Below are 15,077 nucleotides of genomic sequence, written 5' to 3'. Positions count from 1 at the left end.
AGCTCACAAAATGATACCCCTACTCCCATATCATATGAGTATAATGGAAAAGAAGCATTTCTTGACAGTCTGGTCCATCACATTTTTCTCTTCTCCCATTACTTTTGGTGCCGTGCTATGGCCTGGAAGTGACAGGGGAAAGACCTCCCAGGGAAGAGCCCGGGTTCGTGTCATTGGGGGCCAAAGACCTTTAAGGAGGGAGGAATGTGGTGGTCAGATTGGTTCAATTGCCGTTGGACAGATAGCTCAGTTGGTAGAGCACCTGACTGGAGATTCAGGGGCCTGGGTTCGAGTCCCAGTCTGGTCTGTCGCATTTTTCTCCTCCCCCATTACACATATGGGGCTCATAATTTTTTATGCAAATTACCGGTACTACAGGAAAGGTGCATAACTCTTTTCAATTTATTAAATTTTGGTTAAAATTTTGATGCATTTTTTCTTGAAGAAAGAGAAAATAAACTAAGCTGTATTTTGTGACATTTATAGAATTAGCAAAACCTTTTATACCCAAGAAATTATTAATATAGATGTTTATGCTCACTTCAGAGTGTGCGTCCCATTTCTTCGCAACATTGTAATTAAATTTTAGGGCAGAGGTTATCAAAACAAGGTCAAATTTTGTCTCTAAGTCTTTATGGATATGTTTTTGTAAATTATATTTATCATTATATACTGAATGAAATGATCCGTGCATATTAAATCTTAGTCTAAGGAAATTTATTCATATTTTAAACTGTATTCACGATCTCTTCAAAATTGCTAATATTTCAAAATTAACAAAAAGTAATCCCACTGTGGGACGTGGAGACCGGTCCTTCGGATGAGACCGTATAAACCGAGGTCCCGTGTCGCAGTAGGTGTTGGCACGAAAAAGACCCCTCACTGCTCAATGGCCGTAAGTGCCGAGCATAGGAAAAAATTTGCAGCTCTCCACCGGCAAGTGGTGGCGTCTCCATATGAGTGAAAAATGTGAGTTTGATGTGAAATTGGACCCATATTTCAGCTAAATTGATAAGACTACAAGTAATAGAAGGATGGACAGACTACTGGAAGGGTGCATAGACACCCCTATCACCACATACCCCCTGCTTTTCAAGCCAGGGTATACCGGTCTTGTAGAGTAGGTTTTTCCCCTCTAAAATCTTTCTTCTCAGAAATTGGCTCTAGAGTAGGATCCTCCTCCCCCCCCCCCCCCGGAAATTGGCTCTATAGTAGGATTTCCCTCAGAAAACAGGCTCTGGAGTAGGATTTCCCCCCGGAAAGCAGACTCTAGAGTAGGACCCCCCCCCCCCCCCAGAAAGTTGGCTCTAGAATAGGATTTCCCCTGGAAATCTGGCTCTAAAGCAGGAATTCCCCCCAAAACAGACTCTAGAGTAGAATCTGGCTCTAGGGTAGGATTTCCCCGTGGAAAACAGACTCTAGAGTAGGATTTCCCCCCTGGAATCTGACTCTAGGGTAGGATTTTCAAAACAGACTCTAGAGTAGGATTCATGTATGAGGGGGAAACATTATTACAAATGTTCCTTCTTCAAAATGGCGACCAGTTCCATTTAAACATACAAGTATGAAGTATAAAGATTGAAAATTTTAAATCTCATTTTTCTCACAACTTTTCAACCAATTCTCTTGAAGCAATATATTCCGTTCTTATTCGTTTCATCTGGTAAAACTGGGTTCTGAAAAAAAATGGTACAATTTAATCGACTGGAGACAAGTCTTTAACTGTATCCATGAAAAAAAGGAATTTTATCTTAAATGGATTTTTCTTTCTCCAATTGTATTTCAAACTATATTTACATAATAATCATGTATGTGTCTCTCCAAGATTTGGTTTATAAATATCAAAAATAGCTGTCATTGCCATAGAACTAAAAAAGGGTCATTTATTTCTGAAAATGTGAAATTTTGCAAAACTAAGAGTTTGAGAGTGCTCTCTGCTTTCAAGTCCAATATAAGTATTACACTGCTTGGGTCGAGGGGACATACTCATGCTTCGGCTTGCAAAATCAGTGTTTCTTGTACAGATTTGCTTTTGGTTTTGGCTTTTTTCCCCCTTGAAGAACTATTCGATTTAAATGCTCATGAAGTGGTATGTGGAACCCATCATAACTTTTGATTGATTGTTTGATTGTATGTTGCTTTACGTCCCATTCAAGAATTTTTCACTCATAAGAGACGTCACCATATACCGGTGAATACCGGCAAATTTTGATCTTTACTTGACAATCAGGGCCATTGAGCAGTGAGGGATCTTTATCGTGCCAACACCTGCCGTGACACGGGGCCTCGGTTTTTAAGGTCTCATCCGAAGGACCTGCAACTTTCACTTCAAAGTGCCGAGTGCATGACGAAGGAACAGTTGCTACCCATTTTTTATCGACTTGGGTCAGTCGCAGCCAAGATACGAACTCACGACCTCCCGATCACGGAGCGAGCGCTCTACCGACTGAGCTACTGTGAACGGTCTCATAACTTTTGAATGAAAAGATATAGGTCTTTTATATGTCACATGTACATTACCTGTGACAAGACCTTTTCCAAAATTCAATATAGTATTTTTTTTAACCCTGTGACCTTGAAGTCTGACCAATTTTTCAAAAATTTTAACAAAATTTAACCTTGGTCATTTCTTTTGAACGAGAAAAAAAAAACGCTTTCTTATTTCTCATGACCCTGACCTTCAGGTTTTATCTAATTTTCTAGCTGCAGAACTATAGCGTTATGGTTTATATTTTAGTCTTTGACCATAACACTACAGACCCCGTAATGTAAATAAAATGCAATTTACGGCGCAAGATTTTCTTCGCACTTTGGGGATATATTTCGCCACTATCCAGCATTGGTCAGTCAACAACCTTTCATCCCCTAATTCTAGACATATTCTATAACCAACCTGTAAATTTTATCCACCTCCTAACCGTTTATAGTCGTCTCTACAGACCAATAAACTCGTTATGCTATTCGACAACAAATTCACAACAATCAAATGTTCATTACCTGTGACAAGACATCTCCAAATATAGTATGATTTTTAAACCCGTGACCTTGAAGATTGGCCTACTTTTCAAAATTTTAACACTGGTTATAACTTTTGAATGATATTTGACATGTGCATTTCCTGTGATGAAATGTTTCCATACATGCTATAATTTTTTACCCTGTGAACTTGAAGTTTGACCTAATTTTCAGAAATTCTAAGATTGGTGAAAAAGGGCGTTCATATATGACAAGTGCATTACCTGTGTCAAAAAGTTTCTGATTGTGCTATTTTTGACCCTGTGACCTTGACCTTTCAAGTTTTTAACCTAATTTTCAAACAGTATATGCTGCTAAATTTCTAAGAAGCATAGCTAATTTTCAAAAATTTTAACATTGCTGATAACTTTTTATTGAGAGAAGATAGGGCATTTATGTTTGACACGTGCATTGCCTGTTTCAAGATCTTTCCAAATGTGCTCTGGTTTTTGACGTGACCTTTACTTCAAAGTTTAACCTACAGTCTTTTTCAAATTTAATTTACATTGGTAATAACCTTTGAATGATAGAAGGTAGGGCTTTTGTATTTTTACATGTGCATTACCTATGACAACACCTTTCAAAAAGGTACTAGTGTTTCAGATTGTTTTATGATATGGACCTCATGACCTTGATCTTGAAGTTTGATGCAGTTTGGAGAAGCTTTAATCTTGCCATAATTTTATTAATTTATCTCTTTTTTGTATGATGCACAAACCAGACAGGACACACAAAGCAGGTACAATATACCATATATTATTCAATTGCATACCAACCACTAAGACACAGAAAGCAAATCTTTGAATTTGCTTGTACCTTTAACTTTGCTTGTACCTTTAACTATGACCTCCTCGACATGTTTGATGGTCCCTAAGTCAGAGGATGCCACACACGTGTAGTTCTTGCTCTCCGTGACATTTTTAAGTTGGAGGACATTCTTTCCTATGACAGGCTTCCCGAGTTCTGTGGCACCATCTCGCCACATGACATGTGGCATAGGGGATCCGACAGCCACACAGGTCAGATTGACACTTCCGTTGGGGTCCACCTCCACTCTCTTTGGAGGGTGGGTAAATCGTGGGGGAACTCTACGTACTGGAAAAAAAATGTATATCGTAATAAGTGTGGTAAAAGTCATGGTATATTATACTTAGCATTTACAGGTTTGCTATCTTCAACAAATTAAGAGATGAATGTTGAACTTCAGCTTTCACATAAAAATTTGTTGGCATCCAATAATAAATTAAACTAATTAAAGCCTAAAAAAAAAATTGATGATGGTAAATTAAAAAAAAATAAAATTCAAATCAGCATGGTCTATTGCCATGTTGAAGTAGGCGTGGTGATATGGAGGAATAAGACAGGCAGACGCGGATCCAGGAATTTTTTCCGGGGGGGGGGGGGGGGATTCCATCCCAGTCAAAAAAAAATTCCAACCCAAAAATTTCGGACAAGCAAAAAACCAAAACCATAAAAACACCCACACACACACAAAACAAAAAACAAACAAAACAAAAAAAACCCCGTTAAATCCATTTCCCAAATGTGAAAAAACCCTATTTTGTGGTGTTGATGGTGGGGTCCACGTTTTCTAGGGGTGGGTGGGTCCAAATTCACTTTTTTATTTGCTTCAGTATATACTTTTAATAACTCTGCAATTACAGGGGGGGGGGGGGGGGCTCTAGTTCCGCGCATGGACAGGGTTGTATTCTAAGATTACCTGATATTACCAGCACACTGCGTCATACTGCTCATCTTAAGATCTGGTAGCATTTAGCATTTATTAGCTCTTCTGAGCCAAAGGCTCAAAGAGCTAATGCTATGGCCATTTGTGCGGTGTGCGGTGTGCGTATATATATAATATATATAATATGATATATATAATATTCTATAATATATAGAATATGGGCCATAACTCAAGAACCCCTTGGCCAATTATTGTCAAATTTGTCACAGGGTATCCTTGGCCCAAGGGCTCCCTTTTATACTAAAACTGGGGTTGTGACCCTTTAACAAGGGGAGATAATTAGGAAAATAGAAACAAAAGTACTGGTTGCTAAAAAATCTTCTTCTCAAGAACCACTGGGCAGATTATCACCAAACTTACACAAAAGGATGAGGATATGTTGTAGATTAAAATTTGCACGGGGATTTACCCTGGGGCAAAGGGCGTGGTCTCAAGGTCACTTCACAGTTGACCAAAAATTACATTTTATTAAAATGTTGATATTTTGCTTACTATAAGGACTAGGATCATAAAATCTTGTCAGTTGGTGCATCTAAGGACCTCATATCATGTTGACTCAAAAGTAGGTCACGGTGACCTACTTTTTAAATTTTGCGGCCATTCTTTTTCAAAATGATTTAGAGGCATATTTTGAACAATTTAAGGCCTATGATCATCAAACTTTGTCAGTTGATGCATCTTGGGTCCTCAAAGTACGTCAACTAAAAAGTAGGTCACCTTGACCTACTTTTTGAATTTTATGGCTAATCTTTTTTAAAACAATTAAGGTCATTAATTCGAATACGGGAAGGCTTAGAATCATTAAATCTTGTAAGATGATGCATCTTGGGGCCATAAAACATATTTATTAAAAAGTAGGTCACAGTGACCTACTTTTTGAACTTTGCAGGCATTCGATTTCAAAGCATTTTAGAGGCATAATTTGGACATTTTAAGTCCTATGATCATAAAACTTTGTAAGTTGATGCATCTTGGGTCCTCAAAAAAGGTCAACTGAAAAGTAGGTCACCGTGACCTACTTTTCAATTTATATGACTATAATTAAATATTTCAGGTACTAATTGGCTTAGAATCATCAAACTTTGTCAGTTGATGCATCTTGGGTCTTCGGAGTAGGTCGACTAAAAAGTAGGTCACAGTGACCTACTTTTGAAAATTTATGGCGTTAATTAAATATTTCGGGTACTAATTGGCTTAGAATCATCAAACTTTGTCAGTTGATGCATCTTGGGTCTTCGGAGTAGGTCGACTAAAAAGTAGGTCACAGTGACCTACTTTTGAAAATTTATGGCGTTAATTAAATATTTCGGATACTAATTGGCTTAGAATCATCAAATTTTGTCAGTTGATGCATCTTGGGTCTTCGGAGTAGGTCGACTAAAAAGTAGGTCACAGTGACCTACTTTTGAAAATTTATGGCTTTAATTAAATATTTCGGGTACTAATTGGCTTAGAATCATCAAACTTTGTCAGTTGATGCATCTTGGGTCTTCGGAGTAGGTCGACAAAAAAGTAGGTCACAGTGACCTACTTTTGAAAATTTATGGCGTTAATTAAATATTTCGGGTACTAATTGGCTTAGAATCATCAAACTTTGTCAGTTGATGCATCTTGGGTCTTCAGAGTAGATGGACTAAAAAGTAGGTCACCGTGACCTACTTTTGAAAATTTATGGCTTTAATTAAATATTTCGGGTACTAATTGGCTTAGAATCATCAAACTTTGTCAGTTTAGGTGTCATGGGTCCTCGGAGTACAACAACTGAAAAGTAGGTCACCGTGACCTACTTTTGAAAATTTATGGCTTTAATTAAATATTTCGGGTACTAATTGGCTTAGAATCATCAAACTTTGTCAGTTGATGCGTCATGGGTCTTCGGAGTAGGTAGACTAAAAAGTAGGTCACCGTGACCTACTTTCGGAAAATTTATGGCTTTAATAAAATATTTCGGGTACTAATTGGCTTAGAATTATAAAACTTTGTCAGTTTAGGTGTCATGGGTCCTCGGAGTACAACAACTGAAAAGTAGGTCACCGTGACCTACTTTTGAAAATTTATGGCTTTAATCAAATATTTCGGGTACTAATTGGCTTAGAATCATTAAACTTTGTCAGTTGATGCGTCTTGGGTCCTCGGAGTACAACAACTGAAAAGTAGGTCACGGTGACCTACTTTTGAAATTTTATGGCTGTATTTAATATTTTCAGGAATTATTTGGCTTAGAATCGTCAAAATTTGTCAGTTGATGCATCTTGGGTCTTCGGAGTAGGTTGACTGAAAAGTAGGTCACTGTGACCTACTTTTGAAAATTTATGGCTGTAATTAAATATTTTGGGTACTTATTGGCTAGAATCATCAAACTTTGTCAGTCGATGTATCTTTGGTCCTCGGAGTACAGCAACTGAAAAGTAGGTCACGGTGACCTACTTTTGAAAATTTATGGCTTTAGTTAAATATTACAGGTACTAATTGGCTTAGAATCATCAAACTTTGTCAGTTGATGCATCTTGGGTCCTTGGAGTAAAACAATTGAAAAGTAGGTCACTTTGACCTACTTATAAAATTTTATGATTATAATTTTAAAAAATATTTTAGGTATTAATTGGCTTAGAATCATCAAACTTAGTTGATGGGTCCTCAGAGAATGACAAGTGATAAGTAGGTCACCATGACCAACTCTCAGGTACTAATTGGCTTAGAATCATCTTGGGTTCTCAGAGTGTGAATTGGAATTTCAAGGGTTTATGTAAATATAAAGGATACTTTGAGGCTTCAAATAGAAGTGATAGGTTGTACAGTTTATCAGAAGAGCGATTCAAGGCCCATGGGCCTCTTGTCTTTCTTTTGCTTTTGAAGTATGGGGAAATGGGCATAAGCACAAATTAATTTATTTCCCTTCGAAGTTTTAAAACTTATTTCTTATATACACATTTGAGATAGTCATCTGTATTGTTTTCAGTAAAATTGGTATTCCATGAATATTGTTGACTCAGGACCCCTGATGTTGCGAGGATGATATTGCACTAGGCCCTAACTGTCTGTCGTAGATTTTGAACCAAAAAAAGTGACAGAAGGTGTAAATTCAATAATAAAACGATTATTGTTTCTGACATATTTTGTACATAAGAAATGCAGTGTTATTGTGCCCTGTGATTAGGTCACCTAATGACCTATGACCTTTGGATAACTTTAAAGGCATGAAGTTTGTTTATAACAAAGAGGTACTATTAGAAAATAACATTGTCAGTGAATGATTTAAGCAAAATTAATTCTATAAATTAAAGAAATGATCATTTCTATAGCAGTTCAGCATTTCTGACTTCAAGAACAGACTCTTGTGTAGTTCTAATAATTGAAATGTATATTCCCACTGGTGTTTTTTTTTCTCTCTCTCTTTTTCCTCAGCAGCCACTTCTGAAGATACACACCTTTGACGTATAACATAGCAGCATAAGAGTATGCCACTCCATATTCATTGCTAGCTACACATTCATACTTTCCATAATCTGACTTTAAGGCCTTGGCTATCCGCAAAGAGCCTAAAAAGAAAAAAAAAACAAGATGTGTTTGTGAAACACTGATGCCCCCGTATGGCAACTTATAGCAAAGGTTTAACTTTCTCGAATGCAAATCAAATATGTTGGTACGCAAAGTAAGGTCTTGTATCGAGAAATATACCTGTAAAATATGAAAGCCCTAGCAGCAACCATTGAATAGATATGGAAAAGATTAACATTTTTTCAAAAGTATGTCAAACATCAAGGTCAAATGGTCAAAATTAATGGTGCCCAAGAAAGGGCCTTCTTCCAAGAAATACACAGGTAAAATATGTAAACAGAAGCACCAATCGTTCAAAAGTTATGACAAAGGTTAAAGTTTTCCAAAAGTAGGTCAAATGTCAAGGTCAAAGGGTCGAAGTTGTTGGTATCCAAAGAAACCTTACTTTTGAAAAACTTTAACCTTGGTCATAACTTTTGAACGGTTAGTGCTAGGGCTTTCATATTTCACATATCTAATCCTTGTGACAAGACTTTCCTTTGGATACCAACAACTTTGACCTTTTGACCTTGACCTAGGAGTTTGACCTATTTTTGAAAAACCTTAACCTTGGCCATAACTTTTGAACAGTTGATGCTAGGGCTTTCATAATTCACATATGTAATCCTTGTGACAAGACCTTCCTTTGGATAAGAACCACTTTGACCTTTGACCTTGACCTAGGAGTTTGACCTACTTTCGAAATCTTTAACCTTGGCCATAACTTTTGAATGGTTGGTGCTAGGGCTTTTGTACTTCACATATGTAATCCTTGTGACAAGACCTTCCTTTGGATACCAACCTCTGAGACCTTGACCTAGGAGTTTGACCTACTTTCGAAAAACTTTAACCTTGGCCATAACTTTTGAATGGTTGGTGCTAGGGCTTTCATACTTCACATATGTAAACCTTTTGACAAGACCTTCCTGTAGATACCAACAACTTTGACCTTGATGTTTTACTTACTTTTAAAAAACTTTAACCTTCGCCATAACTTCTGAACAGTTGTAGCTAGGGCTTTCAAATTTCACAGTTAAATTCCTCGAGACAAGACTTTTCTTTGGGTACCAACATTTTTTTAAATTTTTTGGCCTGGATTTTGACTTGCATTTGAGAAACTTTAACCTTCGCCAGAAGCTGCCATATGGGGGGCATCAGTGTTTCACAAACACATCTTGTTTTTCAATGTGAATGATTTTCAATTTCCTCATCCCCATTCTATGAAAAATGGTTCAAGCTACCGTCCTAAAAGAAATATATTTTCTACCTCTGGAAAACAATAAAGATACTTGTATTATATTTCTAGTGCCTCTTAATTCATGAAGTTATACCGTATTGAATCAATAAACTAATGACCTAGAGATACTATAGTATAAAAGGTGTCGAACAGATACATCTGTAGGATTTTGCAGAGTAGTTTTTTTTCTATTCAAAAAAAAAAAAAAAAAAAAAAATCCGGGGGGGGGGGGGATGACATACTACGGAATTATTTTAAATCGAGGGGGTCAGTGTTCATGGACAATAAAAATTTTTACTGGGTCGGTAATAGATTCCATGAATTGGTACCTTGACGAAGTTGATTGTTCTTGGGGATTTATATTCGTGGCTAGGGTTGACCCAAGAAATCTATGAACAATTATAATTCCACATTTATATGCTCTAAATCTTAATTGGTGTCATGGTGGGGTTAATTTCTTTCATATTACATTGAAGCAAGTATCCTATAATTTTTTAAAAGGTAGCCTTGTTGTATTAATTAATTCAATTTGAAGAATTATTCTTGATTAAAATCTTTTACTGACATTTGATTGTATTGATATTTGGATGTATCATTTAACCTGTTTCTGTGATTGTAAGCCGTTTGTTGTCACCCAGATCTACAGGGATGCCATTTTTGAACCACTCGATATCAAACTTGTGTCCATTAGCATCAGCTTGACACTGCATGATGGCAGGTTTCTCTTTCTCAACAGATTTCAGCTTTGGGTTAACAATAATTTTGGGATATCCTACTGGAAGTTCTGTAACAAAAACAAAACAGTAAAGATAAGTCATTTTGGCTCTTTATCTACTACAGTGGTTTTTTTTCAAACTACTAGTATTTTGGAAAATAGTTACATTAGGAACGTTAGCATTATATAAACATATTTATAGATTGTCAACTTTTTATAGTGATCAGTGTCGAACAAATGTCCTAAATTGAGAGACACAGGAACTTTATCATTTGAAGATGTAATTTTGCATATACCGTACTAAATTGAAATGCAATTACCAGAAATAGGTTTCCTCATTTAGCATAATTACTTTAAAAAAAACTTTAACTTGTCAGGTGTTCTCATCTCATTTACCGTATATTTACCATTGATGCATTCAAATGTTTTGATGGAACCCCTCCCTTCCAATACGTATACATACGCTTAGGTTAGGTTCACTTTAGAAATGAAGATTTTTTGATAATTTATGATGACATGAACAACCCTCTTTCTTTTAATAGCATGTTTCATGAAGTGCTCAATGATTAATATACAGGCCTAGGTGCCTCATGAATTATAAAAAAATTAATTTTATCATATATTTTCATTTATCTAACGATATTTTATACTTTATTTATTAGCCATAAATTGTCTTTCAAAACTTTCTTTCAAAAAGAAAAGAAAAAGCACAAATCGGTTCAGTATATTGAAAAAGTTAACGTAAGGGGGGTTTGGGGGTTGGGGTTGGCAAACTTGAAGATGCTTCTATATCAATATAGCTATTGGCTTTGCTGTTCTTGAACAAAAGATTTCTAAAGATATTTTCCTATATACTCCTATGTAAAACTTTGATCCCCAATTGTGGATCTACCTTACCCCCAGGGGTCATCATTTGAACAAATTTTGAATCTACATGAGGATGCTTCCATATCAGTATATGATGTTCGTAAGAAGAAAATTTTAAAGATTGTTTTCTATTCATTCCAGTGTAAAACTTTAATCCCCATTGTGGCTCCAGCCTACCCCCGGGGGTCATCATTTGTACAAACTTGAATCTAAACTACCTGAGGATGCTTCCATAACAATATGACTTATTATGGTTTTGCTGTTCTGGAGAAGAAGGTTTTTAAAGATTTTTTTCCTATTTATTCCAAGGTAAAACTTTGATCCCCCATTGTGGCCCTACCCTACCCCCGGAGTCATCATTTGAACAAACTTGAATCTAGCCTAGGTAAAGAAGGTTTCCTATAACTTAGAAATTTTTGGCCCAGTGGTTCTCGAGATGAATATTTTTAAAAGATGCCACCAAATTTTCACTACATGTATTTCTGAATTATCTCCCCTTGAAAGGATTCTTTGTGGCAAGTTTTGTTGAAACTGGCCCTGTGGTTCTTGAGAAGAAAATGAAAATGGGAAAAGTTTACGACGACAACGACGACGACAGGCAAAGGACAAATTTCGATCAGAAAAGCTCACATTAGCCTTTGGCTCAGGTGAGCTAAAAGTGAATCCACAAATTTTGGAAATGATTGCATATTCATATATGGATACAAGAGAGCTTATGAGTGATTCAAACCCTACCTCAGCAAGAATATTGATTACTGGTGCATACTAGTATATACGATTTTTTTAAAGGTTGTTTTGAAGAACATTAAGAATTCCTTGATATTAACCAGAAAAAAAATTGTATAGTTAAATGTTAACATCATATTATCACGAGTAGGGACCTACCTTTTAACAATTTCCTCCAAAACCCAACTGTCTCTAAAAGTATGAGGTGAAGAGAGTAGTGGACAAACAACATCACAATGACTGTGTGGTTTGAAAGTTGTGATGTTGTGTGTCCACTTTTTACGGGCATTGACTTTTACAGTAACATCTTCTTACCGTATTCCCTGTAAACCTTCAGAAGCCCAGTACTCTTCGCTGGATCCCCCACACCATTCTCAGCCACACAGGTAAAGGTACTACCACTGTCACTATTCCGCACGGTCTCCATTCTCAACACGCTACCATACGGCATGTCAAATACGTTGAATCTGTTCGTCCTTGTGTTCAACTTTTTCCCATCTTTTTCCCAATGAAATGTAGGCTGTGGATTTCCAGAAGCTTTACAAACAAAACTGACAACTAGTTTTTCAACCACGAACAGGTCCCGAACTTCTCGAGTAATTTGTGGCGCAGCTACAAAATGCAATGGGAAATCATAGAAAAATTTTCAGTTTTCTTAATTGGTGGGCATCACTTTTGAGACACTGCATACTCCCAGATTATAGGAATACGGACACATCTGTCCTCTTAAGACATCTAAGGCACCATACACCCTAATATAGTGTTACCCCCGCAAACGAAGCTTTGGGGGTACACTGAAATCACTTTGTCCATCAGGCCATCAGGTTATCTGCCTGTCTGTAGACTATAATCTCTAAGAATTTTTTTTCAATCTTTTGTGGAATTACATACACTTTACACTCAACAGTTAAGTAGTAACCACAAAATTTGTAATAAATTCCACAATAGTTGAAGAAATGGATTGAAATTATGATTATTCCTGCTATGGTGCACAAGAATATTCTTATAAAAACTGGATTTGACCTACAATTTCTGGATAAGTGACCAAGTCAAAGTTTTTGGAGCAGTTCATTAATTCCAGTGCAACTCCAACCCCTCCGTAGACCAAACTTGCAAGGATCATGCATCAAGGGATGAACACACTCAGATTTACTTCAGATGCATGAATGACCAGTAAGCATTTTGGAGCAGGTTCATATTCCAGTGTAACCTCAAGACCCTATCTGCAGATTCATTTCAGTGTAAATTCAAGCCCTACTTGGACCAAATTTTCATGAATGAGGTATCTCGGGATGCACACTACCAGACTTCCTTTGGATGCTGGATTTGACCTATATTTCTGGACAAGTAACCGAGTTATCAGTTTTGGAGCAGGTTTATTAAATTCCATTTTTAAAGCACTTCATTGACTACAAATTGATTACACACTACCAGACCTACCTCTGATGCTGGATGTGAAGTGCACTTTCTGGATGATTGACCAGGTTAAGCTTCATTCTCAAGTAACTACAAGCCTTATCTGGACCAAAATCACATAAACTTTATGTTGCATCTAGGGATACACACAACTAGATCATTAGTTTAGAATGAGATTTTCCCCTTCTTAAAGATAACATTTGTTGAGGTAAGCTCTGTAATCTTTGATTACCAGTTTCTTTATTCTTCACAGTACATGAACATACGGATTACATATAATTATATAATCCTTGTCATAACCCCGAATACCTGCACTCTGATTGACAGCAATAAAAGATGTACATCAATAAAGTATTTCTGTATTACCCCCCCCCCCCGTATTCACTCCCCATTTCCTTTTCTAAAAACTTCATCTCCTGTGACTTTCACTTCATTTTCATCAAACATTAGCATCTTTCTCAACCCGTGCGTGCACGAGTTGATGTCTAGTATTCTTATTTTAAAAAAAACATTCTGAGAGTATTGCAATACTATTATTTCAGGCATTTATTTTAAGAAAATGAAATTTCCATCAAATTCAAGCCATGCAAAAAAAAGTTAGACACTTTTGTGGGTTTTCCATTTGTTAGTAAAAGTAATTTTTTGTCTTACATTTTAATGAGATTGCATAAAATTTAGAATTTTTACAAATGCCTGGCAAATTACAAATTGAATTTCACCGCGTCTAGTTCCCCTTCAAACAAGAAACCCATAAATTCTAGTCTTTAAGAATGACCTTGTCCGTCACTATAATATTGAAAGTTATTTTTTTTGTTTAGGATCCTTGGGAAAATATCACATGGCTTTATTTTTTTTAACAAAATTACCCATGACCTTTTTCTTTTTTCTTTTTTTTAGAATGTTTGGTCATTGAATAGTCGTTAATGTAAACCATGAAAATTCAAATTCAACACATTTTTTTGATTGGGAATTGAAATAACTAAGTGACTTATTAGAAGATTTGTTCACAGATTTGTATTGTTTGTAGGTTTTTTAAGATCTATCTCTCTTCGCTGACTTCACCTTTTTTTTCATTGAAAAATGAATTTGCAATATTCTTCAAGTTAGGATTACGCAATTTTCGAAAATAGATATCTTTATAGAAGCCTCTAATTTTGAGACCAACCTGTAGGTTTCTCCGGTACATTCTGACCAGTAGTTCCACTCACTAAGGCAACTATAAAAACGCAACATATATCAAATTTCCTAGAAATTAATTCCATATTGTTTGACAAGTTTTTATCAGATATCAGATATCCCAGTCCCTCTCAAAACAAGAGAATAATGATCACATAAGTGTGCCGCTACAGCCTGAATTAATTCCCCGATACTATAGATCCATTAACAGAATAATTGATGAAACTTATTCTCGATTCCCCTTTCTAGTTTAATTGCAAGTCCCAGGGGAAAAATTCATTTATCAATGTATTGTATATACATGAATTATATTTTATATATATTGATGACATGATTCGTGATCTTAGCAAATCTAAGATGAAGAGGAGGAAAAATTTAATTCGATTACTAGGGAGCAGTAGTTATCAGGCCAAACCCCCTATGCCTACGTGCAGAAATGCAATGAATTTGTCAACTTCTTGGGTACTTTTTTTTTTTATAAATCGTAGATTCAGAAAGTTTATAAGGCCGAGTTTCTAAATTTTGTGTTTTAAGAAAAACAAAGCCTTACAGAGCAATAAATACGAAAGCCCGTTAAGGCCAGTTCAGAGAAAGAAGTTTTTGTTATTGCGTTTAAACGCATTAATCATTAAGTTTAAACG

General features: G+C 36.1%; 1 protein-coding gene across 1 annotated transcript; it reads right to left on the bottom strand.

Moving 5' to 3' along the window:
* Window positions 1–1,593: 1,593 nt before the first annotated feature.
* LOC133200153 (receptor-type tyrosine-protein phosphatase F-like) lies at window positions 1,594–14,545 on the bottom strand. The gene is made up of 6 exons (XM_061335911.1): window positions 14,426–14,545; window positions 12,160–12,456; window positions 10,138–10,320; window positions 8,191–8,301; window positions 3,850–4,110; window positions 1,594–1,676 (listed from the first exon to the last, which is right to left on the bottom strand). The coding sequence occupies exons 1-6, from the start codon at window positions 14,520–14,522 to the stop codon at window positions 1,657–1,659; spliced, it is 969 nt and encodes a 322-aa protein (XP_061191895.1). The 5' UTR covers window positions 14,523–14,545; the 3' UTR covers window positions 1,594–1,656.
* Between the last annotated feature and the right edge of the window lie 532 nt (window positions 14,546–15,077).

Source organism: Saccostrea echinata, unplaced genomic scaffold (genome assembly GCF_033153115.1).
Source record: "Saccostrea echinata isolate AGI-Se365-2 ecotype Australia unplaced genomic scaffold, CSIRO_AGI_Sech_v1 ptg000037l, whole genome shotgun sequence".
In the NCBI taxonomy this organism is placed as follows: Eukaryota; Metazoa; Mollusca; class Bivalvia; order Ostreida; family Ostreidae; genus Saccostrea; species Saccostrea echinata.
Note: the sequence above shows the minus strand (reverse complement) of the source record. Positions and strands in the feature narration are given on the sequence as shown.